This window comes from Mauremys reevesii, linkage group 3, assembly GCF_016161935.1.
Source record: "Mauremys reevesii isolate NIE-2019 linkage group 3, ASM1616193v1, whole genome shotgun sequence".
Lineage (NCBI taxonomy): Eukaryota > Metazoa > Chordata > Testudines > Geoemydidae > Mauremys > Mauremys reevesii.
The window spans coordinates 94,828,753-94,856,424 of NC_052625.1; the positions used below are offsets into that span (position 1 = coordinate 94,828,753).

The 27,672-nt window shown below is 40.6% G+C and overlaps 1 protein-coding gene across 11 annotated transcripts in view; it reads right to left on the bottom strand.

Moving 5' to 3' along the window:
* TIAM2 (TIAM Rac1 associated GEF 2) overlaps positions 1–27,672 on the bottom strand; it is a 260,221-nt gene that overhangs the window by 57,200 nt on the left and 175,349 nt on the right. For 8 of the 11 annotated variants that reach the window (XM_039528198.1, XM_039528196.1, XM_039528202.1 and 5 more), the window contains 6 exons: positions 27,285–27,356; positions 21,185–21,352; positions 18,237–18,341; positions 17,630–17,708; positions 15,850–15,942; positions 14,464–14,724 (listed from right to left, as the gene is read on the bottom strand). In XM_039528198.1, coding sequence (XP_039384132.1) covers positions 14,464–14,724; positions 15,850–15,942; positions 17,630–17,708; positions 18,237–18,341; positions 21,185–21,352; positions 27,285–27,356 — 778 coding nt within the window. Of the gene's footprint in view, positions 1–268; positions 288–879; positions 1,044–14,463; positions 14,725–15,849; positions 15,943–17,629; positions 17,709–18,236; positions 18,342–21,184; positions 21,353–27,284; positions 27,357–27,672 lie in introns of those variants that run through there. The other 3 variants (XM_039528204.1, XM_039528207.1, XM_039528209.1) reach the window with 3 other exon arrangements.

Below are 27,672 nucleotides of genomic sequence, written 5' to 3' on the forward strand. Positions count from 1 at the left end.
CAAAAACAATTGTAAGTAGAATTCAGAAATTAGACAGATTACTTCATTATCAAAGTATTGTCAATTCAGTCCAAAATTATCTTGCCAAGGTGATACTCACAGCCAAGCTTTTCCACTTATACATGCACAAAACTATCACACATTACATGCAGAACGTAATACGCAGATAATAATTTTGAAGATATTCTAATATGTCTGGAATTTCAATTCAGTAGGCTCTCATGTTACTTTAACCAAAGATTCAAAGAGTGGTAAACCTGTAGCTTACAAGCCAATTCAAAGATTCTTCCTCCTTTTGTCTAACAAGCTATCTGTTCTGTTGACCACAATATCTGTGTGGTTTCCGGGATGAACTCTGAAACAGTCAGCGTTTCTCACGGCTAACTTTTGCTGTGAGGAAGCCAAGTCCTCTGATACAAATAGCACTAGGCTTAGTTAGTGTTATGAGTTTCTACACCCTCAACACACTCAATTACTCATTAAGCTGGCATAACTTCTAGACAACTAAAATTAAACTTGTTAGTGTAACAAGTTCACGTAAGAGATTTTAGTCATTCAGCGGGTTTTAAGTCAGGAACATACTTTCTGAGACGCATTTAGCCTTTCATAACAAAACTGTCAGTTGGGTAAACAATACATGTATAAAAGCCATTCTCTACTTATCAGTTGGAGCTGGCATGAAGGCAAGTTCTCTAGCTCAGCTTCACAGTTGCAATGACTGGTTACTCAAAATAGAAAGTTCATTCAGGTAATTCACTCCAGGTGTTATGACAGCTGTATTCCTATTCTCTTTCCAGATTTCACAGTTGTTTCCCTAGATAGGCATTTAAAAGATAGAGTTCATGGGCTATTTGTTAGCAACAAGACTTTAGCTATTACCAAACAGAGGGTGCTCTTGCAGGCCGGACGGTGAAAGTCCTGCTCACAGTCTCTCTCATTCAGATGGTTTTGCTTCAGGAAACAACATGTTGATCATGTTGGGTATTTTATATTTTTTCTGTTGGTGGCGTGGCCTGGTTCCTCTTCTTGGCAAAGCTAGTGAGGACTAATCAGAAAGTAACTGAGGCTTCTTCTGATGAAGATTTGAAATGTATAGCGAGGATACAAGCTGTGTCTCTTTTAATCATCCAATGAGAAAACAAGGTGTCCTTCATGGCTTCTTGCAACATTGTGTCTGCAAAATTTTTGTGCAAAACATCTTGTGTCATACCAGTTTATGTAAGATGTGTTGGCCCATACTTTGAACACCTACTGGCTTTGCTCCAGTCAGCAACCTACTTCAGCGAGTTATTTTCTGTGGCTCCTTTGCAATGTGTTCCAACTTAGCATAACTCCATGTTTTGTTTTGTTTTAAACCAGCATGTTCAACTGTCTGCAAAAATGTCCATTTTCAAGTTAGAACAGTCTTTATGTAAAGTCTTTTCACACTCCTTGATGGTTCCATCTTTGTTTAATGCAGCAACATGAAGTCATTTGATTCATTTACTTGGGCAATCACCAATATGTGATAACAATTAATGAAATCATACAAAACAGTTGTATACACCTCTGTAACAGTACCTGATGATTGTTAGGATATAGATATTCAGGCCTGTCTGTAAAGGCCTATACTTTAAGAATTTAGGCAGATTCATAGTTCAAGGACTGGAAGGGACCTCGAGAGGTCATCGAGTCCAGTCCCCTGCCCTCATGGCAGGACCAAATACTGTCTAGATCATCCCTGACAGACATTTATCTAACCTACTCTTAAATATCTCCAGAGATGGAGATTCCACAACCTCCCTAGGCAATTTATTCCAGTGTTTAACCACCCTGACAGTTAGGAACTTTTTCCTAATGTCCAACCTAAAACCTCCCTTGCTGCAGTTTAAGCCCCTTGCGTCTGGTTTTATCCTTAGAGGCTAAGGTGAACAAGTTTTCTCCCTCCTCCTTATGACACCCTTTTAGATACCTGAAAACTGCTATCATGTCCCCTCTCAGTCTTCTCTTTACCAAACTAAACAAACCCAATTCTTTCAGCCTTCCTTCGTAGCTCATGTTCTCAAGACCTTTAATCATTCTTGTTGCTCTTCTCTGGACCCTCTCCAATTTCTCCACATCTTTTTTTGAAATGTGGTGCCCAGAACTGGACACAATACTCCAGCTGAGGCCTAACCAGCGCAGGGTAGAGCGGAAGAATGACTTCTCGTGTCTTGCTCACAACACACCTGTTAATGCATCCCAGAATCATGTTTGCTTTTTTTGCAACAGCATCACACTGTTGACTCATATTTAGCTTGTGGTCCACTATAACCCCTAGATCCCTTTCTGCCGTACTCCTTCCTAGACAGTCTCTTCCCATTCTCTGTGTGTGAAACTGATTGTTCCTTCCTAAGTGGAGCACTTTGCATTTGTCTTTGTTAAATTTCATCCTGTTTACCTCAGACCATTTCTCCAATTTGTCCAGATCATTTTGAATGATGACCCTGTCCTCCAAAGCAGTTGCAATCCCTCCCAGTTTGGTATAATCTGCAAATTTAATAAGCGTACTTTCTATGCCAATATCTAAGTTGTTGATGAAGATATTGAACAGAGCCGGCCCCAAAACAGACCCCTGCAGAACCCCACTTGTTATTACCTTTCCAGCAGGATTGGGAACCATTAATAACTACTCTCTGAGTACAGTTATCCAGCCAGTTATGCACATACCTTATAGTAGCCCCATCTAAATTGTATTTGCCTAGTTTATCAATAAGAATATCATGCAAGACCGTATCAAATGCCTTACTAAAGTCTAGGTATATCACATCCACCGCTTCTCCCTTATCCACGAGGCTCATTATCCTATCAAAGAAAGCTATCAGATTGGTTTGAAACGATTTGTTCTTTACAAATCCGTGCTGGCTATTCCCTATCACCTTACCACCTTCCAAGTGTTTGCAGATGATTTCCTTAATTACTTGCTCCATTATCTTCCCTGGCACAGAAGTTAAACTAACTGGTCTGTAGTTTCATATTCTTATTACTTAGCGAGTTATAGAGGTAGAAAAGAAAGAATCAAAATCACTGTTTGTCTGTATAAGGGCCTTTTTTTACTGTGACAGTCTGAGGCCTGGTTTTTAGGCTAAGGCCTTCGGCTAAGCAGCAGAGGCAGCCATAAACTGGGAAGTGTATGGTCACATCCTGACACTCCAAACTAGTCACATTGAAATAAGGTGCTATTGGGCGGTTAAAAATACAGTTTTGTTCTGATATTCCTATTACCTCCTGAGAAAGGGAAGAGCCTAGAAGATGTAAAAGGAAACTTAGTTTGATAGCATCCTGTCCGGCAAGAACTCACTTATTAATAGCTAGGATGTGAAATCCTTATTTTTGTATTGTTCTATCATTGTAGTCTTCACTTTCCTATTGTTTGTCTGTATAATCTTTGTTTGGTTCTGTAATTGTTTTATCAATGATTCCCTACACCTCAGTGACAAGGTTAGCAGGATCACTTCACACGTGAAACTTTATCTTATGGTTGGCAGTTAAATGACCATAAGGACTGTGTGGTCTGTGCAAGTCTTATACTATTTTGATTGGTTTACGTTAAAGATTGGCTTCTCAACATGCCTTTTGGATGTACCGGCGTCTTTAATACAAAACAAATAACTTGTGAGATATACCTTTGTTAAAGAAGAGTTGTATCTGTCTATATCTAGATACTTACTGATCACATTTCTATTTAAAATAGGCAGCATGGTCCAAACTATTTACAATATATTGTCATCTGGCTGCTTAGGCAACAAAACTTCCTCAAACTGAAGGGGTCTGTCCCTGAATGCTTTAAATGGCTTTAGCTTTCTGACTGGCCGGGCAAAATGAAGCACTATACTCAACTTAACGGCATTTCCTGGTTTGTCTCTTTGTAACACAGTAACTTTTGAATACTACATCCAATCAGTTCCAACAATTTGGGAATATTCTAGGCAACAATGGGCAAAACCCTATTGATTTTGGTAAAAACTGGAAACTGGAAAAGCCACTAGCACTTAAAAAAGGTTGCTCCTTGTTCTTCCTATGAGACCCACCTAACACAGCTGAGGGGCAGTTGCTTAACCAGCAGGGGGAGGAAGAGAGAGAGGAGTGTGAAGGAGACTTCATTCCTTCCTTACTCCATGCATCCTGCTTCCCCAAAGCCTATACCGTGGATGAGGGAGAAAGGGCAGCAGCCATCTGCCCATCCCTTTGACTCTAAGAGGGTAGAAAGATACTAAAAAGGGGGGAGGGAAAAAAGGAGAGATCCCCTATGCCAGGGGCTCTGTGTGACTGGAATCCTGAGATGAGGGAGGGAGGGAAATAAGGGAACACACACAGCCCTCAGAATGGGGCGGGGGGGACAGCAGGAATGGGGAGACGCATGGAAACAATAGACACTCATCAGGAGCCCATTGGCTAAAAGGAGAACTAAGATGAGAGTGTGTTGTTAGCCTGGAAGGTTTTAATGATTGCAATCTGGGACAGACTTCATCCATTCTGAAAAGGCATTTGCACTGAAAAATTTGGGTAACTCACTGAGCTTGGCCTATGTGGAAAGGTAGTGCATGACTCTCTAATGATATTCTATCAAATATTATAGCATGATCTACTATATCTCTACTAGGAATTTACAGACGTTCTCTGGGTTACGCAAACCCGATTTATGGAAATCAGACTTACGGAAAAAGTTCCGTAAGCTTTTTTTGGGGGGTGGGGTGGGGGGTGGTAATTGTCGGAGATACATTCCCGACTTACATGTAAATCAGGGAGCTTCTGTATGGGCATAAAGCATATAAAACGGGGAGGGAGGAGATGAAGTTACTTCACACTTTAGCAAGAATATGTGGTTAAGCCTGGACAAGTAAGCTGCTGTAGTTACTCAACCTACATACAGCTCCTCTGAATGAAACACAGAACTGCTGCTGCTTGACATGTTTTAAAAGTTGAGGCCTAAATTATGGCAAAGATTCTGGCCTATGTCTGCATATATGTAACATTATAGTTACAAGCAGCTCCATATATTCTGTATCATTACTACACAAGATTTGGTAGTGTCCAAGAACTGGCCTGTACTCCCCATGCAGTCCCATTGGGCCAAATTAACTCCTAGTGTAATTCCATTGACTTGAACAGCATTATATCAGGAATTAATAATTTGGCCCATTGTCTTTGCTGGGGGTAAATCAGGGAGCAGTTGTTATAAATGAACAGAGTTATCTTACAAAAGAAAAGTTCAACAGAGTTGAAGGCCTGAACTGATTTACAGTATAAACAATCTTTTAATGTACACAGCATATATTTAACAAGAAGTTAAAAGACAGTTTGTCAAGTGCCAGCAGGAACTCATTAAACCACTATTCCTGGGAGCTGAAAACCCCCCTGCATTACAGCCTATTCACTAGGCAACAAGTGCTTCTATTAACCCATTTTATGAGAGGCAAATGAGAATATACACTTCCTTGGAATTAATGTTTAGCCTCCTGTACTACCTGCCACTTAGTTTTAGCCTATGACAATATCACATGACATCTAGAAGGGTACAAAATTAAGATATCTGTGTGAACTGGTTACAGAAAGTTCAGGATGGGCAGCTGGTGAAATGCACACTGTTCTCTAAAAAAATATTTGATACATATATTAAGTCTGTATGCTCTTCTGACAAGAGGCCATAATGCTTACTGTCACATTTGAAAAGCTTGTCTATGAAGCATATGGAAAAGGAATTAAAGTAGACAAAAAGACTGATCCTCTATATTGTCTCCTCTATATAGTCATGCCAAAAAGAGAAGGACTTTTTCTACTTAGTTGCCTCTCTCCTGGTGTGAAGCCACCAAATGCCTGTTAGAAGCAGGCAGGCAGTCGACAGCAATACGTATATGCTTGTGAAACTAAACTCCTCCGCAAATAGTGGGGCCCTAATCCAAAAGGAATCTTGGGAGTCTCATGATATTTAAAAAAAAAAACAATAAAAAAAAACTCACTTTGTGCAGTACGACGATTCTTCGAGATGTGTGTCCCTATGGGTGCTCTACTGTAGGTGACACCTAAGCAGTACCCCTTCTGGAGGGTCTGGACTTCGGAGTCAGATGTCAGCACCGTGCTGTCGAAGATGGTATCGGAGGTGCAGTGCCCATAGATTGCATAGTGTTCTGTGAAAGTGAGGACTGATGCCCATGTTGCCGCTCTACAGATCTCTGAGATAGGGACACCCTTGAGGAAGGCGATGGATGAGGAGATTGACCTTGTGGAGTGTATACGAATGGCATCTGGAGGGGTCACATTACAAATGGTAATACAGTTTGTATTACCATTGGTAACAATGTCTGATACAGTTCGAGTCCCACTTGGAAAGTCTTGGGGCTGATATTGCTGAGCCCTTTGATCTTTTTGCAAGGGAAAAAAGCCTAGGGGACTTCCTGAAGATCTTTTTCCTGTCCAGGTAGAAGGCCATGGCTCTCTGGACAAGCAGGGTATACAATATAGCCTCCCTGATGTCTTGGTGAAACTTTGGGTAGAAGATTGGAAGGTGAATCAACTGATTCATGTGAAAGTGAGAGGTTACCTAGGTATAAATTTTGGATGCGGTCTGAGTGTAACTTTGTCCGGAAAAAAATACCATGTAAGGAGGATGCACCATCAGAGTTGCTGTCTTTCCGATTCTCCTGGCAGTTTTCATAGATAGGTATGTTAGTGAACAGGCGACCCTGGGTTCGAAGTCAGTCTTTCGGTACAAGGTTCAGATCCTGTGTGGGGCGTAGGTAGTCAAGGTTGAGGGAAGAGATTTACTATGCCCTTGAGGAACCTCTTTGTAGTAGGGTGTGACAATACTGAATACCCCTCTCCAAGTTGGTGAAAGGCTGTAATAGCCACTAGGTGGACCCTGAGAGAGCTTAGAGATAGTCCAGACTGTTTTAGGGTTAAAGCATAGTCTAGGGTATGTGGAAGAGTCACGGATGCTGGGAAGATTTGTTGGGACAAGCACCAAATCTGAAACCTTGGCCATTTTTCCAGGTAAGTGCATCATATTGAGGACTTTCTGCTGTGTACCAGAACCTCTTGTACCTCTCTCGAACTGGAGCTTTCTAGGTGCTGGAATCAAACAGGGTGCCATTCCTTGAGGAGGAGAATCCCCAGGTTGGGGTATAGGGTACGTCCTCTGTTTTGTGAGAGGAGACATGGAATGCCCTGCAGAGCGATTGGCAGACATGTCTCAAGCTGTGACAGGTACGGTTACCAGGTCTGTCTTGGCCAAGTAGGTGATATCAGAATGATACGAGCGCCATCCCTTTTTATTTTCAGCAGGACCTGCGACAATAGGGGAAACTGAGGGACAGCGTAGAGAAGGTCCCCGTCCCAGGGGAGGAGGAAGCATCACATAAGGAGTGTTGTCCGATCCCTGCTCTGGAGTAGTAGCATTGACACTTTTTGTTCACATGAATGGCAAATACATTTGTAGACAGTGTTCCCCATCATCTGAATGGGTTGCGAAGTACTGACGGGTGCATCTCCCACTTGTGGTTGTGTGGGAATTTGTGACTGAGACTGCCCGCTATTGAGTTTTGTGTACCTGGGAGGAATGCCATGGACAGTATAACATTGTGGGAGATGCACTAATTCCATAATCTCATTGCTTGTGCTCATAGGGAGGACGATCTGGCTCCCCCGCCGATTGATGTAGTACATACAAGCAATGTTGTCTATCGGGATCTTTGTGTGTGATCCTCTGATAAGTGGGAGGAAATAGGCGCAGGCATTCCTGATTGCTCTCAGCTCGAGATTGATGTGGAGGGATATCTACGCAGGTGACCATTTGCCTTGCGTCATGAGGCCATTTAGATGCACGCCCCAGCTTATGAGTGATGCATCGGTGGTAAGGAGCAATAACAGTGATGTTTGTGAGAAGGGGACCCTTTGCAAACATCATCTGGGACCTTTCACCAGTTTAAGGAGTTTTTCATCCTGGTGAGTAGTGACAGCAGTTTGTCCAACTTGTCCATGTTCAGTCTATAAACCGAGCCGAACCATATTTGGAGACATTGTATGTGGAGCCTGGCATGAGGTATCACTGCCACGCCCACTGCCGTATGTCCCAAGAGCTGGGGGCAAAGCCTGGCCAGTATTTGTAGGCTGCTTGGGATGGTGTCTATGAGTGTGACTAAAGATAGGAACCTGTGTGGACATAAGAGGGCTTTGGCCTGTAATGCATTGAGATCGGCCCCTACGAATTCCTGGCATTGCACTGGAATGAGAGTTGACTTCTTGTATCGTAGTGTCAGTGACTTGGCGAGCCTCCCAGAGAGATTGGGCTCTGAGGAGATAATCGTCCAGGTATGGGTAAATCATTATCTCGAGAGCGTAAATGAGCGGCCACCACTGAGAGACCCTTGGAAAATACTCTCGGGGCCGATAATAGCCCAAAGGGGAGCACCCTGTATTGGTGGTGGCTGTGTCCCAGAGTGAATCTGAGAAATCATCTGTGAGCTGGTAAGTTCGAGATCTGAAAATAGGAGGTCCTGGAGGTCGAGGTCTGAAAACCAGTTTCTCTGTTCCAGTGCTGGAATGATCGTCGATAAGGTGACCATCTTGAATTTTTGAGCCTTGACAAAACTTGTTGAGAGCTCTGAGGTCTAGTATGCATCTCCAACCTCCCTTCTTTTGGGATATTAGGAAATGAGAGCAGAACCCCTTGCCTCACAGATGTTGAGATATTGGTTCTATGGTGCCTAGCTGGAGGAGGCGCTCTACCTCATGTAGTAGTAAACTCTCATGAGAAAGGTCCCTGAAGATGGATGGGGAAGGGTGGTAAACTGAATGGAGTATCCAGTTTGGACAATCTCTAAGATCCATTGGTCTGATCTTGTGTGTTCCCAGGTACTGTGGAACACTGCCAGTGGTGGCCAAAAGGGGGTGGAACAATGGTCAGCTGTGACATTTGGAGGGGGGAGTGGTCTAAGAGTGCCTTGACCTGCCCGTCAAAGTGGGGTTTAGGCGTAGAGGGCTGGGATGAAGATTGTGTGCCAGATGGTTTTCATTTACGGAATTTCCCTTTCTTTCTTTGCGGCTTGTGGCAGCGCTGAGGTTGGTACTGAGATGCATGTGATCTATGCTGGAACTGGGGACTAAATCATCTCTTTTGTCCTAGTGTATAGATACCCAGTGACCAGCGTGTAGCCCTTGAATCTTTCAGGGTATGAAGGGAGGAATCAGTTTTCTTGGCAAAGAACTTTATACCGTCAAAGGGAAGGTCCTCAATCATGGACTGCACCTCTTTTGGGAATCCCAACAAATGAAGCCATGATGCTTATCGCATCACCACAGCCATGGAGATAGACCTAGCTACCATGTCGGCTGAATCAAGGGCAGATTGCAGTGATGTCTTTGCCACTAACTGGCCCTCCCAGATAATGGCTTTGAATGAGTCATGATGCATTTCTGGCATCTTTTCAATAAAGTAATTCAGCTTTGAGTAATTTATGTAATTGTATTTTGCCATGAAGGCCTGGTAGTTGGTGATATGAAATTGTAGAGTAGCTGAGGAATATACTTTTCTGCCTAACAGATCAAGGAGCTTGCAGTCTCTGTCAGAGTGAGAAGCCCTTGACAGGTGTTGTTGGCTGCAAGAGTTGACAGCATCCACCACAATGGAGTTGGGTGGTAGGTGGGAGAATAGGAATTCAGATTCCTTAGTGGGGACATGATATTTTTTGTCCGGCTGCTTGCAGGTTAGGGCCACTGATGTCTGGGTTTGCCACACACAGTCTTTGCTAGGTCTAAAATGACCTCATTAATTGGAAGGGCAATCTTTGAGGAGGCTGAAGAATAGAAAATATCAAGGAGTTGATGGTAGGTATTACAGACTTCTTCCAATGAATCTGGAGAATATCTGCCACCCTCTTTGCCAGTCCCTGAAAGAGATCAAAGTCATCCATCAAAGATGGTGGAGAAGGCATGATGGCTTCATCTGAAGAGGAGGAGGATGTGGTCCTCGGAGTCTCTTTCTCCTCAGTACCGGCTTCCTGTTCCTCTAAATCTCGAGTTGGCTCCAAAGTGAGTGTGCCTCAAAAGTTCTTGGGCAAGGCTCAGAATTCAAGAGGCACTTTTTTTTAATTGTTAAGGGTAAAATAAAGAAAGGGGGGAACTACAGCTAGAAATACTATTCTACAACTAGGAGACTAAGTAACTATAGGCGAGAAGATTAAGATGATAGTCTTAACAGACTGCTAATGGCTCCATCTCTAGCCAAGGGTGGTTGAGAATGAGCTGAGGATGGTTAGCCCACGTGCGCTGGCTAGCCTCATGGCACAGCCCGTGGAGACAGCGCATGTGTGGGCTCAACAGACATTGCTACCAAAGTTCTCTGATCAGAGCACAGGGATGCAGGTAGACCTACAGTGAAGCACCCATAGAGACACTACTCGAAGAATAACCAGCACAAACAAAAGACACAGGAGCAAGGTAATTTCTTCAGGAAGAACTACATTATGTGAATGTTAACTTTGGGGTAATTTTATATATTTTCACCTCAAGGCAGTATTTTACAAAACGCCATCAGTGTAAGTGAGAAATATTTCACATATTTAATGAAAGATTTGAATCAACAGATGGAGGGAGACAGAAAGAGACGTGGGCTGCTGTGAAACTGGCAAAAGCCAGTGCTTCAGTCAGGGTCTGCTACCGGAAGCAATGAGTTTACCAGCTTGAAGTTCTTCCAACTCTTTTTCTCTCTTTTTCTCAATGCTGTTATAATGTGAGACATATAAAAGACTTTGAGAATGAGAAATGCTTCGGATCAGGTGAGGTTTCTGTAAAGGTTACTAGATAGCCATGGTTTATCCCCCTATGATATGAATAAAGTTGAGATGTCAATCATTCTGAGTTTTCCCCATTTCCTCGCAATCACCCATGAGCTGGAATCAAATGATCTTTCTGATGGAAGTTCAATAGGAGCAGGGCTACCTGATCTCTATTAGAGAAGAATAATTCGCCTCTGAAGAAGTCAAGAGGGGGACATCCCTCTTGAAGGTATTTATCTGTCTAGGTGAGGGTGAACAGATGTCCCAATTTTATAAGAACAGTCCCTATATTCAGGGCTTTGTCTTATATAGGTGCCTATTACCCTTCAATCCCGGTCCAAATTTTTCACACTTGCTTTCTGGTCACCCTAGTCTAGGCATTTATGCTACACTTTGTTATCTGAGTGTCTGTATGGCAAACTTGAATTTGAGGCAATGAAGATCTTGAGATACTGTAAGAAATCATTTCCTCAAAACTGCTGTGCAATAGAGATTTAAACCTATTCAAATCAACCTCTGTTTGTAGCTCATACTTCAGATATCAGCAGAAGATTCATAATTACAAAAATAGACACACTAAACACTAGCATACATAGTATTCAATTCTTGTCATTAACTCTGCTGTTTATTTTCCCAACATCTACACCATGTTGAAATGGAGAAAGTTTGTATTTTCAAAAATAGGAAAAATTCCATCCTAATTCCCTAATTTTTATTACTTCTTTACAAATATTTGTTTAACTTCCTTAGGACAGAGAGCTAGGTGCAAATTTAGTTGCTCACCTAATTGGGTTTTCAAGTGTTTCATTTTATTTCTTTTCCAGTATAAACAGGTGGCTCAGCAGCAAGTGCATGCTGCCACATGGGAAGTCAGATTATAGGATCGGAGAGGCTGCACACACTGCCACAGCCGAGTTCTGGTCTCCTGAAGGAAACAAATCACTCTTATAGAAAACTAAACTCCCAGTGACTATTTTTTAGCAGTGGAAAACCAATCACTTCTCTTCCCTTCTCTTTGCTAAGAGTTGCCAGATTTTGACATAAGGTAAAATGTCATGTCTGCAATGCAAGGGATTAGGTAGGAAACTGCATTCATCATAAAGACACTAAGGAGTTACAAGCATATAAATGCAAACTCAGACAAACCCTTATCACTAAAGCTATATGAAGTTAGTGTTTTTCAAAAGATTACTTTATAGTCACTTCTGCTTCATTATAGGCCAGATGTTGATACCCAGCATGACTAAAGGTAGGTCTACACTTACAGCAGTGTGTAGAGGACAGGCACTGCACACCCAGCTAACACGGGTATAAATAGGAGTATAGGCGGTGAGGCGCCGTACACACCTGAACTCGCAGGTCAGACCCCCTACCTACCTAAGCACTGCCTCCCACATCTCCTTGGTTTTAACTCTGGCTCCGATACTGTTACCCTGGGTGATAGTAATTGAGTCACTCAGACCACAATTTTCCAATGTGGCTTCTGATTTTTGGTGCCTCAATACTATAAAGGAGTCTCTGGCACCCAAGCCTGGGTTCAGACTATAACACCCAAGTTATTTTTAAATAAAGAGAGAATACAAGGATGAAGCCCATTAAGATTGCCTATTAAGTCAAAGTAGTGCCACTTTCTTTTGTTTCCACATGAACTGAATTAGATGACAGACTTTCTCACAGAGCTTGAGTTAGAACCATTTCCCCTTCTCCCCCCCCACCCCCATTTCAAGGTAAACGAGTCTGCCTTAACTGTTTTCTTAATCAGATAAGTATATACATTTTAGTGCCTAGAGTATGAAACATACTCTAGCAATATCTTATTATAATGGAATATCTGGAGATTAACAGAAGTTGCAAATTTATCTCTCAGAAATAATGAATCTGGTGAATGGACACATACGTTTATTATACTGAATATTCCAGGTAATGATGGCCTGTAATATCAAACCAACAAGCTGAGTGATGGCCCTAATATAACTAATTAATTAGTTCCATCATAATTTTTGTTTTATGACACTTTTATATGCCAGTAGTCAATTTAATGGGGTTTTAAATTGAACTACAGCCCCTGAGAGAGATGCTACTGATGGTATCACAAATCTTGTAATCAGATTTTTTTTTATTTCAGAGATGACCTAATAAAGTTACTTTATAATTGAATCAAACCTATCAACTTCTCCTTTGTGATTTTATTCTTTTTTTTTTAAATCATGACAAGATTAAAGATCAGAAAACACTTGCCACCACAATTAAGCACAAAGATGACTTCCTCTCTCTCATGCAGCAATGAACCTGATCTAGGTTTCCTGTGGAATTTTAATAGCATCCTCCAGAGGTACAAAGAGGGAATTGAACCTTTATTCCCCCACCCCCACCATTCATGATACAGTGAGTTAAATCTGCTTGTATCTTATACACACAATTTTCCAGGGGAGAAAATCCCCCCAAAATACTTTATATTTCAAGCAGTATCTTAAAAACATGTTGACATCACAAAACACATTTCTCCAACACAGCAGGGCAGTCTCAAACACAGTGGCGTTTATACTGCTTGTTTGTGATGTGGCATTTGACAGAATGTTTCAGTTCACAAAATGCCAAGTCCTGCAGTCCCCACTCACTCCTATTTAGACAAAAAAGTCCATGAGATGATGGGTAAAACTGGCATTGGCCTACCACGGACAGTGCGGGTGGGGGGAAGAGAATGCTTGACAGAGCTCAATAGTTCTCTAGGGGCATGAGCAAGCTCCCAGTGAATCAATGGAAAGGCTCCCATTGACTTCTATAGGCTCTGTCTCAGACCCAAGGAGAGTGCCCACTGCTACAACCCTTGAGGGTGCACAGCATGTACAAGCTGCCTTCGACTAGCTGGCATGGCAGGAAACAGGATCATACACTCACCTCCTTCCTGTCCATTTATGGGTGTACATGATGCTAGCCAGGAGCAGTCCTAGCACTAAGGATCTTTGCATCCTCCCCATCTTGTTCACCCATGCAGAATACAGCCACAATCTCACCCTCACCCCATACATTTAGCATAGTTCCTATATCTGATAGTTAGTATGACAATAAGATTGAGGAATTCAAAGAGAAGGTAGCTGGAGAATCACATTAAAGTGTCTCCAGGTAAAAGATACATTTATATCCAGTGGATACCTGAATTCTACTGGAATGCATTAAAGAAAACAGTGATTGGTGAGGAAGGCTGCTGTAAAATGTCTCCATTTTCAGCTGATTATTGTTATTATTTTCATAGTGCCCTAAATGTACATGGTAAGTTGCACAAATGAAGTATATTAAAACATACAGCAAAACCCCTGCCGCTAAAAGCGACACCATTTCAACTTTTGATGCTCACATATGGTTATAATGGGTAGCCCTGACATTGCAAAACAGAGTACTTAGCATTACTGGGATGATTCAGTGGAACAGGTTAAAAGAACATAATTTTCCTGCAGAAATGACCATTTTCTGTTTCATTGCTACTCTCAGGAAATCACTATAATTACAGAAATGCATGAAATATAAATGGATTTTTACACAGTTTATATTTGGATTTTTCTCTTGTAGCATGAGGATAATGTTTTTTAAATGGATAAAAAAAAGAAACTAGTTTTAAAATAACTGGCTGGCCAGGGGAAAAGTAATGCAATCATCATCGTCATCTCCTCCTCACCATTTGCAGTGTTCTTTTTCAAATTATCCAGAAATTCTTCCAGGAGCTGTGACTGGTTAGGAGGGGGTAATAAGCTTTTCGGGTCCCTGGAAATGTCGCCATCTGACCACAATGTACATAATGCTCCCTTAGGGCCATAATGACTTGCTCTCACTGTGAGCGTGACACTTCTCTCAGAAAACAATAATTCCATCTGCCTGAGGTCAAGATCAGACACAGCCTCTCCGTTTATCATCAAGATTTCATTGCCCACTCTTAGCCCTAGGAGAATGAGAAAGGAAAGAAAATAAGAAGGGAATTCTGGAGCGCTGATGAACAGGGCTACAAAATAAATTATACTGCATTTTGATTATATATATTTTTATACAAATGACCTAATCCTGCAGTTATCCCACTGAAGTCAGAGGGAGTTTTGTATGTGCGCCATGACTGCAGGATTGGCTATTTGTTTTGCCACCTATGACATGGCTGTTTCTACTCAAAGGCTAAAGAAGGATACTCTGACATGCAGCTTTAGAAAAGCGTATGATAGAAGAATCACACAGACTCTCAGACCATGAGTTCATTTTAAGGTGGCTCTCAGCATCCTGAAAAGCCTATAGGCAAAATAACTCTTATTTTAGGATCTCAGTTCAGGAAACACAAGGAGCTTTATCAGGCTGATTTGTTCATTCTTGCAAAATTGCAACAGGGAAATCGAACAAGTGAGGTTTTTATGGGAGAGTTCAGTTAGATCCAAATAGTGGCAACTTGTACATTTTAGGATCAGCAACAACCAGTTGGCCACTGCACTCCAGATGACTAAGGGAACAATGCTCCCCTTCCTTTGCAGATGGTCCCAAACACAGCAGAATTAATGCAGTTCAGCAGTGTGGAGGGGAAAGTGAGATCTTAAGAGGCTGATGAGGAGACATAAATCCATGAGCACCATAAAGTAGAGAACTTCAGTGGTACCCTGCAATGTAATGTACAAGGTAGTTCTTTAGGAGCCAGCCTTTTGCATATCACTGCTTGTTGCAGGCAAATGGGAAGCTAAGAGCCGTGGAGGTTAATTCAGCCATGGAGGTTCTACCACGTGAGGTGGAGAATTGCTCTCTTCTGTCCCTGTACAGATCCCAACATTTAATGTGGGTGCTGGTAGCAGATTTTGCCCCAAGCGTAGACAAGCATTCTTTTTACTTCACCTCTCATTAGAAGGGTTCCTCAGCCACTTCATGTAAATTATCTTACCTAGCATCATCTACTATACATGGTGATCAAGCAAGACGACCAAGGGTAGTAGAAGCAAAGAACCATTTCCAGGCAATTTTAAAGCTCCCTAAAGTTTGTTACTTAGTAAAAAGTAATTAAAAACATAATAGTGGTTAGTGCAGCCATGACACAAACCTTCTTTGTAAGCCAGTCCATCTGGAAGGACATCACTTATGAATATATGAGTGAGATGCTGGTTTTCAACAACTTGAGCTGTGACTGCAAACCCTGGAATTAAGAAGAAAGATGGTTTTACCCTTACCGCTTGGTCTGCTTAAAACAACAATCAGGTGAATTTCTGGTCAGGTATTTCTCATTTAGTTTTGTATGTTCAGTAGATTTAATCTACATAATCAAAGGGAAGTGACATTTTGCACTCCCAACTTGTATACACACACGCCTATGCAGACCCACACCCTAAGGACAAATTCTCTCATGTAAATTTCTTTACTCTTAAAAGCAATGTAAATAGGTATTATGAGATATTTTATTGTTTTTCCAAGTAGGCCTGATATAGCTTTTCAACAACACAGATCACCAGATCCAGTGAAGGTCTATAAAATACTTTGACAAATATTGTGAGGATTTTATATGATTTCTTGTAAAAACTGGGTGAGAACAGTGTCTGAAGACATGAAAATTGTGTGTTTATAACCCATTTTTGTGTACAACTGACACAATCAGGATCAGGCCCCCATTCTGAAGGATGCTGTACAAACATTAAAAAAAGAAAAGAAAAAAAGTTCTTGCCCCGAAGAGCTGCCCCTCAGCGGCTGTTTCCTTTCTGTAACTGAGAATGCTTGACACAAAGAGATGGATGAGATCAGAAGTCAGCATGATAGAAAAGGAGTTCTTCTGCAATACCATGAGAGTTCTCCATTTTGTTCCTCACACACAGATTTCTAGTCTCAGTCCCTGACTCAAAGAGACTATAATCTCAGACCCAATCAAACTCACATTAGAGATTGTCTACATGGTATGTTAGTCCACACTAGAGGGTTGTAAATTCTAGTGTGCACTAGCATGTTGTATGTTAATTAGACCCTGTGGATCCTGCTAGCACAGACTAAAAATTCCCTAGGGAGGGTTACTGTAATACTTTTTGAAACAAGATTACATTTACAGGCACACTGGAACTTTTAGTGAGAACCAGCAGAGTCCGCACAGGCCAATTAGTGTGCAACACACTACCACGTGCTAGAATTTACAACTCTCTGGTGCAAACTAATGCACCATGGTGACATGCCCTTAAAATCAATGGAAAGACTATCTTAGTGGGAATGAATTGGCCTGAATGGGAGTGAATCAGGACCCCAATTATTATTTTTTCTGTTCCAATTTTCCTTCTACAGTATTATCTTCCTTCCTTTTTTCTCCACTGCCTTTCTCATTCTTGTCAACTGAATGACTAAAGTCCACATTTCACAATGAGCAAACATACGGATATTCTTAGGCATTACCTCCCACCGGGAAAAGAAGCCAGTTAAAATTTCTGTCAAGTGACAGCCTGTTGGCACAGGATCAAGAGAATGTTTTGCTGCCAAAAAGGAAATCACATTTTGAGAGTAGGCTGGGTATTTCTGTTTAGTCGAGCATGAGAAAGTTGCCTGCCAACTCTTCAGCAGCTCTTTTACTGGCTGGTCAATGAAGTGGCATGGGGAAGTAAGCCTTTCACTTGCTCCCCCAAAATGCAGGAGTCAAAAAAAAGAAAAAAAGTCAGCAGTGTCAAATGAAGAGCAATTCTCAGGTCTTCCTTAAAGTGCTAACTTGTGCACATTGCAGACCTGTCATACTGAACATGTAGTGACCCAAAAGTTGTCAACAAAGAAAAAGCTCATGGAAGGAAAAATTAAGCTTCAAAAAGAACAAAGAAAATAAAAGGAAAATCATTGGGAGGGATTTTATTAAAACTTACCAAAATCAGTTATGTTCTCAGTTTTAGTAAGATGTACATGGTAAACATTTAAAGGAAAAATTTCTATTTCATCGTATATCTGTTAGAGAGAAAACATCACAAGTTGTTAAACTGTAGGACTGCAAAAGCCAAAGGTTCAATACATCATTGAAATCAGTATCATTTTAATTATTCAAAAAAATTAGCTGTATTGTTAAATAATCCATTAACAAAGTTCCAGATTCTGCCACCTTTACTCACATTAGACAAGTGTGTTATGCTGCAAGTATCACTGAACTCAGTGGGACTAACTGTGGAATAAGGTATTACCTAATGGGTGAAATTCACTCATGTGCAGAGCACCAGCACTAGGCCTAGGCACCATTAAGTCCCACTTAAACCCACAGAATAGTCCTTAAACGAAGGCTTAAGTGATGTCCTAGATCTCTAGTTCTCTGCATATGGGCGAGTTTAACTCACTATGAGTAAGGGTAGCAGAATACAGTCTGTGATAGTGATCCAATCTAAAATCCCATTTTGTATCTAATTCACAGACATTTATAGGAGTATCATTTAGCTGTGGCTACAAATATCGAGACGTTCTTATAAAAAAATCAGTCAAACTTGCCTGATCTTGTATGTATTCATATGCTTCAGGAATACAATACTCAATGTTTTCATCAACTAATCTTCTAAGTTGAAGACCGTAGTGTCTTGGTTCCAGCTGCCTCATCTAAGGAATGAAAAGAACATATTTGAAATTCATGATTTATTAACAGAATCCCAGATGTCAAAGAAGCCACACACATAAAGCCTTTAGAAGTTAAGCAAAGGCAATCTTCAACAAGTTATTTTCTAAATGGATTTGTGGTGTATTGTCTGTATTGCCTAGATGATACGGTTCCAGCTCACATCAGTGTGATTTTCAGTTTCTTGTAAGGATACTCAGGAAACACTTGCATTAACATTACAGCTTGGCTGTTAGATTAACCAAGCGTCATTATGTGTTTTAAAATAAACTTAGAACTCTGTTCTGTCCTTTTGAACTTGTACACATCTTCATCATTTTCTATGGCTCTTCTGCGCGGCTCAGTTCTGCGCATAAAACAGATGTGGAAAACATAAAACTGATGTGGAAAATGCATATGCATATACAGGCTCTTAGGAGAGAGGGATTTCCTGAGGGATTGCTTTTATTCCACTTTTTACTGCCAGGTTTCAACTATGATAGTGAGTAACACCTACTTTTCACCATATGTAGTCGAAGTGAAAACCTAGTATTTGCAGGAAGTCAAAGGGGAATTGGAATACTCCCTAAGGATACTAGCCTAAAAGAGAGAAGCGAGCCTCTGGCAAGTCAGTCTCTTAAATTTAGCTCACTGCTGAGACTAATCTTGCATTTCAGAATTAATAGAGCAATGTTTCAGAACAGAAGGCAGCTCTGCATCCATTAAGGTCATTTCACCTCTCTGTTTAACAAGCCTCTGAAGCTTGTGAAATCTTAATCCACCGAGGAAGGATTGTTTAGCTGAACATTTCATTATGTGTAACAGAATGTATAGGTAATGTGTGCACTTTATTCTAAATAATTATATTAAAATGCATATACCCACTCGGTGTGTTATGCAAAGTTTTAGGTATGCAGAATACAAATGAGTGAAAACCATCAAAATATAGTTGAGAAAAAAAATTAATAAATCAGACTTTACCCCCACACCCAGACTTTTAAACAATGTGTTGTGTTGTGTTAAAGAATGAAGATTCCTTACCCTCACCAGAATGGAATGGCAATGTAAGAAGGAGAAAGAGCCAGAAAAGATGTAGCAGAAAGGAGTCAGTGTTAGACTGCTTATGAAAAACTTTACATACAGAATAGAAAGAAAAGATAAAACAGAAAAGGTTTCATTAAAAGAAAACATTAAAATAAAGTAACTCACTATTAGACTACTGAAGTGATACAGGCATAACAAAACAGTATTTTCTACAGACAGACAAATATTCTGGAGCAGTGTAGTGAAGAATACAAGTAATTTACTTTTAAACTTGATTTTATAGATCTCTCTCTCTCTCTCTCTCTGTTTCTTTTAGCAGGGCTTCTGTGTGTCACATTATCAATCCATTGCCAAATGTTTCAGTTCTGTCTTGCCATCTGGTGGTCACACCAAAGTCTTGTAGAATAATAGCCTAGCCCTTCTTTCCTCAAATTTAGCTCTTTTGCAAATGGTGGGGTAGACCTTTTTAGAAATAAGGACTAATTTTCTTCTCAGTGATTCATGAGGAATGGGGACTAACTAACATGAACAATGACAAAATTATATCTTTTTAGTGACAGTATGTAGATTCACTGTGATTTGGCTAAAGCACTATCCTTGTGTCGATTTAGAAAATGCAGATAATGCCCAATTTTTTTGAAAAAAAGTCATTTTAAGGCTCTTATTTTGTTTAGCTATTAAGGAGAGAAAGTAGTTGTGGCTATCTTTCCGTTAGAAGCCCTGGCACTCCTTAACTTCAGCAAATGTTGTGTTTTTTAATCCAGAGATAAGGTCAATTGGGCATATTTGTCAATTAACAGGAATTTTAAAATTAGAGTTTTTTCCCAAAATTTATTGTTTTATTCCATTATAATTTGAAAATGGTTTGATTCACAAATTCAATCAAGTTCAATCTGTTTGCACAAGTGATGATTAACACCCTACACTATTTTTGGTGTTGTGAAGGCTCTGGTCATGGCTCCACAGTTAATGCAGAGTTCTATTTTGCCTTTAAGCAGTGATTCAACCTCTTTGTTTTGCATTAAAACTACAGCGTATCCTCCCCAAACTTACAGCACCTACTCTGAGAACAGGCTGAATTTTTTGAGAATTTATAAATAAATCCATTAGTTAATTTGTTAATTAAAAACACTAGGTCCTTTAAGAAATTAACATCTGTCAGTCTTTTCTTTGTCCCAAATAATCTTATCAATGGAATACTGCAGACACTTCAAACTTTCCATATAGTTTAAAAGAACCAAAATCTTACAGAATCTCTATTTGAAGAAATCAGGTTCTAATTAAGCAAAGTTATTAATAATTATTGTCTCTAATTGTTACGATTATATAGGCTATAGAATAAGCTCAAGGGAACAGTGTAAGTAGCTCTTAAGTGGGGCCATTGTGACATCAGAGGTAAATCAACCAGTTACCACCCTTCCTCTACAGCTAATTTCCATGCAACAATTCTATTCATTGTAACGACTCAGTGATAAAAGGCAGACTGGACATATCTCAAGAGTTCTCATGGGTAGATTAACAGGTGCAGCTGTTATTGCTCTTTCAAGATTCTTGACTGCATGCTAGCTTAGGCATCAAAGAATGTCCATGCCATCGTTTGAAAGGCCCCCATGACGCTGCTGCTTTGGTTCCACTGAGCCTTAAACAGAACTGCCAGAAGCACAGGAGGAACCCTTAAATTACAGGGACACTGGGACTCGGAGACTGGGCTCTCCCTGCTTCAGCATCAGAATAATTAATACACAAGTATAAGTAGTGGCCTTTTAAAGCACACAAGCTGCTTTCAGGTGTGAGAACTCTGTACCTTGCATGCCAAAGACAAAACATCTTCCACTCTGTGTTCTGGCTTGAGGGTTAATGTGACTCCTGGCCTATCACAGAAATGAACATATGTTTGGATTTCCCAAGTGCTCTCTTTCTGGACACTTTCTGATGCAGAGCAGTAGACGTTCAAAAATTCATCAACTTGCTGCTGAAAATATGGGAAAAAAATTGACAGTACATGGAGATATGGCAATATCAATAATATATTATACTGGAGGTTTGCTACTGGTATGTACTATGTGCATTTAGCAAAGGTATCACAATAAGCTCTTTCCTGTCATACAAGAACAAATTGCGTTACCAGTTCTCATACAATATCACTGACTTTAGTCCAGATTTTGTCTAGAGAATTGATTTCATTATTTCTCTGGCATTCAAATGACACTATTTCACTCACCTATCTCATGTTACTAGTTCAAATTAATTCCTAACGTGGCAAGAATATACATATACGCACAAATGGAAAATGGTCTTAAACAGGATTACACAATTATGCCTATGTAAACAAATGAAAAAAGCCTTAAACAGGATTAAACAATTAGCACCATATTTTATCAAAGACTTTGAATAGATCACTATACAGTAGAACCTCAGAGTTACAAACACCTCGGAAATGGAGGTTGTTTGTAACTCTGAAATGTTTGTAACTCTGAACAAAACAGTATGGTTACTCTTTCAAAAGTTTACAACTGAACTTTGACTTAATACTGCTTTGAAACTTTACTATGCAGAAGAAAAATGCTGTTTTCCCTTTTTTTTAAAAAAAAAGTAGTTTACTTTTAACACACTATTTTACTATATTTTCATCTCTCTTTTTTTTTTTTTTTGGTCTCTGCTGCTGCCTGATTGTGTGCTTCCGGTTCCAAATGGAGGTGTCTGTGGTTGACTGGTCAGTTCGTAACTCTAGTGTTTGTAACTCTGAGGTTCTACTATATTTCTAATGAGAAAAGAGGATAATCTAGTAGTCTTCCAGCAGAGGGCACTACGGAGCAAGAAACATCACAGACAGCATAGCAGAGGCATAAACTACTCCTGCTATACCTACAGTTTAAGATTATATTGTTTGTTAGACAGTGAAGGGTGTGATCTTTCACTACTTAGGCTCAAACTGAAGCTCAATCCAACTTTAAACATGAAATACATCTGGAAAATCACAACCAACTGTAATGGGGAGGTAACGCATGACATAAAGCCATTTTGTATACATTTATACAACCGTTTCATTCATCTTAAATATCCCTTTACTATCTTGCTCATCTTTGCCCTTTCTTCTGTGCCACAATTTATTATTCAAAAGTAACCCACCAAAGGAGAAGAAAAATATAACTGCAGCTGCACTGTGCTGAGACTAGATCTTCAACCACTGTATTAGGTGTCCGAACTCTGAGCCAGATTGTGGCTGGCCTCTGCACATGTAAACAATAGAGGGGACTTGTGAGAGAGCACAAAGAAAAGAATCCAACTGCAAACAAAGCTTCCAGGACTCTTCTGAGTGCAGGAGCTGCTCCATGGTGTGAGCCACATCAAAGTAGGAGGGGAAGCAGAGGTGAGGCCATGACCCTGTCCACTCCCCGCCAGCTAGCAAAGCCAGCCATCTATGCAGGGGAGAGGTAACAGTGTGTGCACACCTTTTCTACACTTGGATACCTGGGAGATGCAATTCTGCCTGGAGCACCTGCAGGGGCCGTGCAGCCCCAGGGGCCCAGTGCAGGGCTGTGATTAAAAGCCACAATGGAATCCTTATACTGGAGCTGCCTTGGGCAGGGACTGGTGTTTCCCTCTCTATTGGCACAGCACCAAACATAATGACCACACTCAACAAATAATAACAATGCCATTGTTATTCAAGACATGCATGACAATCATGGCAGTAAAAATGGCATATCAAACAGCCACATCAGTGTATTTACCACATTACCCATAAATACAAGTTGCAGCCAGATTAGAAGCCTGAAGCAGGAATTATTTTATAAAGAGCCATATTTTGATGACTTTCAAAGATCATACTTTCCTAGTGGCAAACTACCAGCTAGAAAAAGGGCAGAGTCTCAGCTGGTGTCAATTGTCATGGCTTTACTGTAGTCAATGGAACTATGACAATTTATATCTGCTGAGATTCTCCTTCATTGACTCTTGTACCATAATTCGTACAGAACAGTTGCTATATTATAGGATGATAATTCCTATAGAACTATACTCACATCAGAAAGCATCGAGAAGCCAAGAAGATAGGAATCAACTATGAGCTTCTACAACTGTACAAATGATGAAAAAGAGATAAAGCAAGAAAGACATATTGCAAGAATTAAGAATCCTGATATCATGTGTCAAACTGTTAATTCTCAGTGTGCTTCCTGGAGAGAAAGGTGAAGCAACCATGTATGTCAACTCAGAGATGCTACTAGCAATTCAATAGTTTGTAATTATCAATTGGATTATTGAAGGGAAATCAGCCCTTCAGTCTGCCCATTATAAATCAACCTCACTACAATCATTGATGGAGAAAAATTCAAAGGAGCAAGGTGGGGAAAAACATTATTTAAAGGCATCTTCTCCTGCCCCAACACAATCCCCTTTAAATTATATGATTCAGAGTTTTTTAACCAACATAAACTGCTAGGGATCCAAAATAATCTGTTTACCATGTATACTGATGCTCAAACATAAGCATTACTAAGGGCCTGATGTGAGGAAAACTTAAGTCTTTCTATATTAAACTACAAATATATTCCTTAGCTGTGGTCAAGATACCGTTGCTTCACCCACATTTTCCATCTCAGAAACTCTGACATGAAATGAGATTTTTTTTCTGTTATGCCTGCAGTGACTAATACTACAATACTTCATTCATTCCTTGCCACATAAAGCTACAACAACCCATCCAGTTTTCCAGCAACATGTGCCAGGACTTTTAGACTGTCATACACTATGCCACAGTGTTGCTTGAGGAGCAGTAGGATACTTCATGGTTTTCCCATCTTTCTCTGTTTTTTTGTCACCATCTTCATAAGCAACACCTCAGAAAAGCTGCCAGGAACACTTCACTACTTCTATTTCACTGCATTCGCCAGGAAGCATCTCATGAAAGGTTTTGATTGTTTTTTATTTTTATTTGAAATTGGCTAATGAAACTGGGTTGATTCCAACCTTAACGGTTTTGAGAGTTATGATGACTCACTTCTGAATTGTAGTACGATTCATCAAAATATCAGGATCTTAGGGGAAAAAATGCATAGGCCATATTTTGAACCCTTAAAAAGTCTAGAAACAAATGCCCCACTTTTGTGTATTTAGCAGCCTTAGGTCTAGATTTGTTATCTCTCTGCTACCATGAGTGGAAAGGACTCAGATGTAGTGAAGGGTAGCATCAAAAGGCAAAGAAAGACCATAGATTATTCCTTCCTTCCCTGCAACCCCTTCAAAAACCCTTCCATGGGGGCTCAGCATGTTTTAGGTTCTGCCTGTTTGGAGGAGCGGGGCAAGTGGTGCAAGGATATGGCAGGGGGTGTCTGCTGTCTCTCCCTCCCAGCCTTGTGAGAGTATTGTAACCTCATGCGTTTTATTCAGTTTTGGGTTATTCAGTGTAGCCCCTGGCAGAGTGAATCCCCTGGCCTTGGAGTGGGAGGAGGGGCTAGAGTCAGTGGCTGGCATGAAGGCCATGGCAGCATTACTCTTTCAGGAGACATGCTGTCAGGTCAGGGAGACCTGAGGGAGCCAGGAGACTCAGGTTTAGAGGCCAGAATCCTGTTGTGTCTGGTTTCTATAGCACAGATTTGTTACAATCAATTCTGTGGGATGTGGGAAGGAGGCAAACCTCACACCACACCCAATGGAATCATTCAGAGGGAATTCTGAGTTATCTATAAGGGATGATTTGACCCAGAAATCCCACACTATTACAATGTATCGTATATATACTTCCTATTGAAAAGAGAGGGGTGACTTTCTATAAATATTCCCCCTCCTCCCACAGTATTCAGCAAACAGGCATTACACAGCTGAAAGAACAGTTGTTTTTATAGATATTTTTCATCAAAGAACATATGAGTTGGAGATGATTTTCATAGGCACAACACCACTCAAGGGTTTGGTACCATCACTGGGAAAATTCTGTGGTATAACTTTTGCATAATTCTACGGAAATCTATATTTATATTTCTTTATTATCTTGCCACTAAATGAATACTCACAAGAGGGAAGTAAACCATACAGCTCATCATAACTGGAAATTACAGCATAAAAAGCCATGAGCTATAACAAACTTTTCCCAAGTCTCAAATGTTATCTAGCATCAAGAGTTGCATTACAGCTTTTCATTATAGTCATTTCTAAGTGCAATGTTTCATTCTAAATGCAGATTTCATCTAATACTAGGTAGACAAATTCACAGGGAGCATAGTTCTGTGGCATAATTTCTTCTTAGCTCTTTAAAACTGAAAATTACATTAGGGGATGACCTGGTCCAGGGAATGAGAGTGAGTGAAAGGGTAAAGTGGAGAGAAACTATCAGTTTTAGTCCAGAGGGATACTCAAGGGAACCAAACTATGCTCTAATCAAAATTAAGCCCTAGAATCCTGATCCTTAATACGGCAAACCCTCGGAAGGGATACACCAGGCATGACTCTTGCTATTACAGCAATCTGTCAACAAATTTGCCTCAATTCTACCAATTGGTTTGGCCCTACATCCTGCTCACACAAAAGCAAGTTTGCATGGAGAAGGCTTCTTCTGTCTGGACTATAAATCCATAAAAAATGGGTTAGCGCCAGAGCAGGGCCAAGCCATGTGGTGCGGTCCCAGACCCCGCTCCCCGGCGGGAGCTCACGGGCTTAAAACGGTCGGATCCGGCCCACAGGCCATAGTTTGCCCAGACCTGTTCTAACCACTTGGATCAACCTAGTTTACTGACCAAAGGCTAGTCCTGCCCTCTCTCTTTTAAACCAATAAGAACTTCCTTGCCAGGCATAGCCGGAGGGGAGATAGTTGGCATTCACTTGCTTTGTCCTTATAGCAAACAAAGGTCTGCGGCTTGAAAGAATACGAGTCATTTGCTGCCAGTGCTTTTAGGCACACGAATGATAGGTCAGAAGAGTAATTAAGAAGATCTCTGATGTTTTGTAAAAATATCTCTGCTTAACAGATGAGAATTAAAAGTATAAGATCACAGAAACAAGCCATGCAACAGAACTAAAAGTGATCATCTTAGAGGGGAATATTTGCACAAGCCTAAGAAGGGAGAGGAGATGGAAAGCCCTCAAAATGATCCTGATGCCATCCAGATTCTACATTACATTTTAAGTCCTCATTGTACCTGCAAATACAACTAACATTGAAACAGTAAGGACTGAATTGTGGCAGTTATGCCGTATACTGCTCTGCTTCAGGGGCAGCGCAGAGCGACATCACCCCAGAGGAACAGGGGGGACTGTGCTCTTTTCTGCTCCTAGACAATTGTGTGGCCAGGGTAGAGGTCAGATCCCCATAACCCTCCCTCCTCCTTTAGAGTGGCTTGCATCCCAGGAGGCACTAAGGAGGAGGATTGTGACTGTGACCAGCCACTATGCAGGGTACTGCAAGTGGGGAAGGGTTCTACTGCCCTCCACCACATCCCCTCCCCCATGTACGCTGCAGCCAGGCACATTTGGTTCTGTTTCTTTCTACCTGAAAATGCAGGCTCTGTAACATTACAGTTTCTTAATCTTTAAATATACAGGTTCTTTCAAACTAATTCTTGGTAAATGGCGAGCAAAAATCCAGTAATAACTTGGTCTAGGCTATACTATAAAAGAAATGAATACTTCCAAATTAACTAATTGCTGATTCTCTCTTGCATTCATGCACTCTCTCTCTCTCTCTCACACACACACACACACACACACGGGGATCAGGATGATATAAGAAGTTTTAGTTAAGGAAAAAGTCTACCTTACACATTTAAAAACCCACATAAAACAAATTGTGGTTCTGTCAACTAATACAAGATGATATTCAATAAAGATTCTGAAGTTCTTTTTTCATATACTTATGTGACATCCCTTCAGAAATTTAACGATGCAGTACACAGACTAGTTCATCTTACCTCAATAGAGTTGGATGATTTCTGGAGTAACTGTGTGCCTGCAAATCCATTTCCCCCAGTTGAATCAAAAATCTAAATTAAAACAAATGCACAGATAAATAATCAAACAAACTAAGTGCTATGTAACATATAAGGTTAGTTTCCAATGCAACTAAATCTCTTGTGCATAAACAAAGATGAAAGGTAACAAAATATCATTCCATCAACCAACCAACCTGAGAATAGATTATTTTTGCAACATGTTACCATTTTATTTTGATTAGTGAACCCTGCACCAAGACTCCTCTTATGAGGCCACACACACATTCTTCACTCTTATCTATCTATATATGTTGCTTATATCCACATGATAAGTTGCATTTATCTAGTATCTTCAAGTGGCAAACTA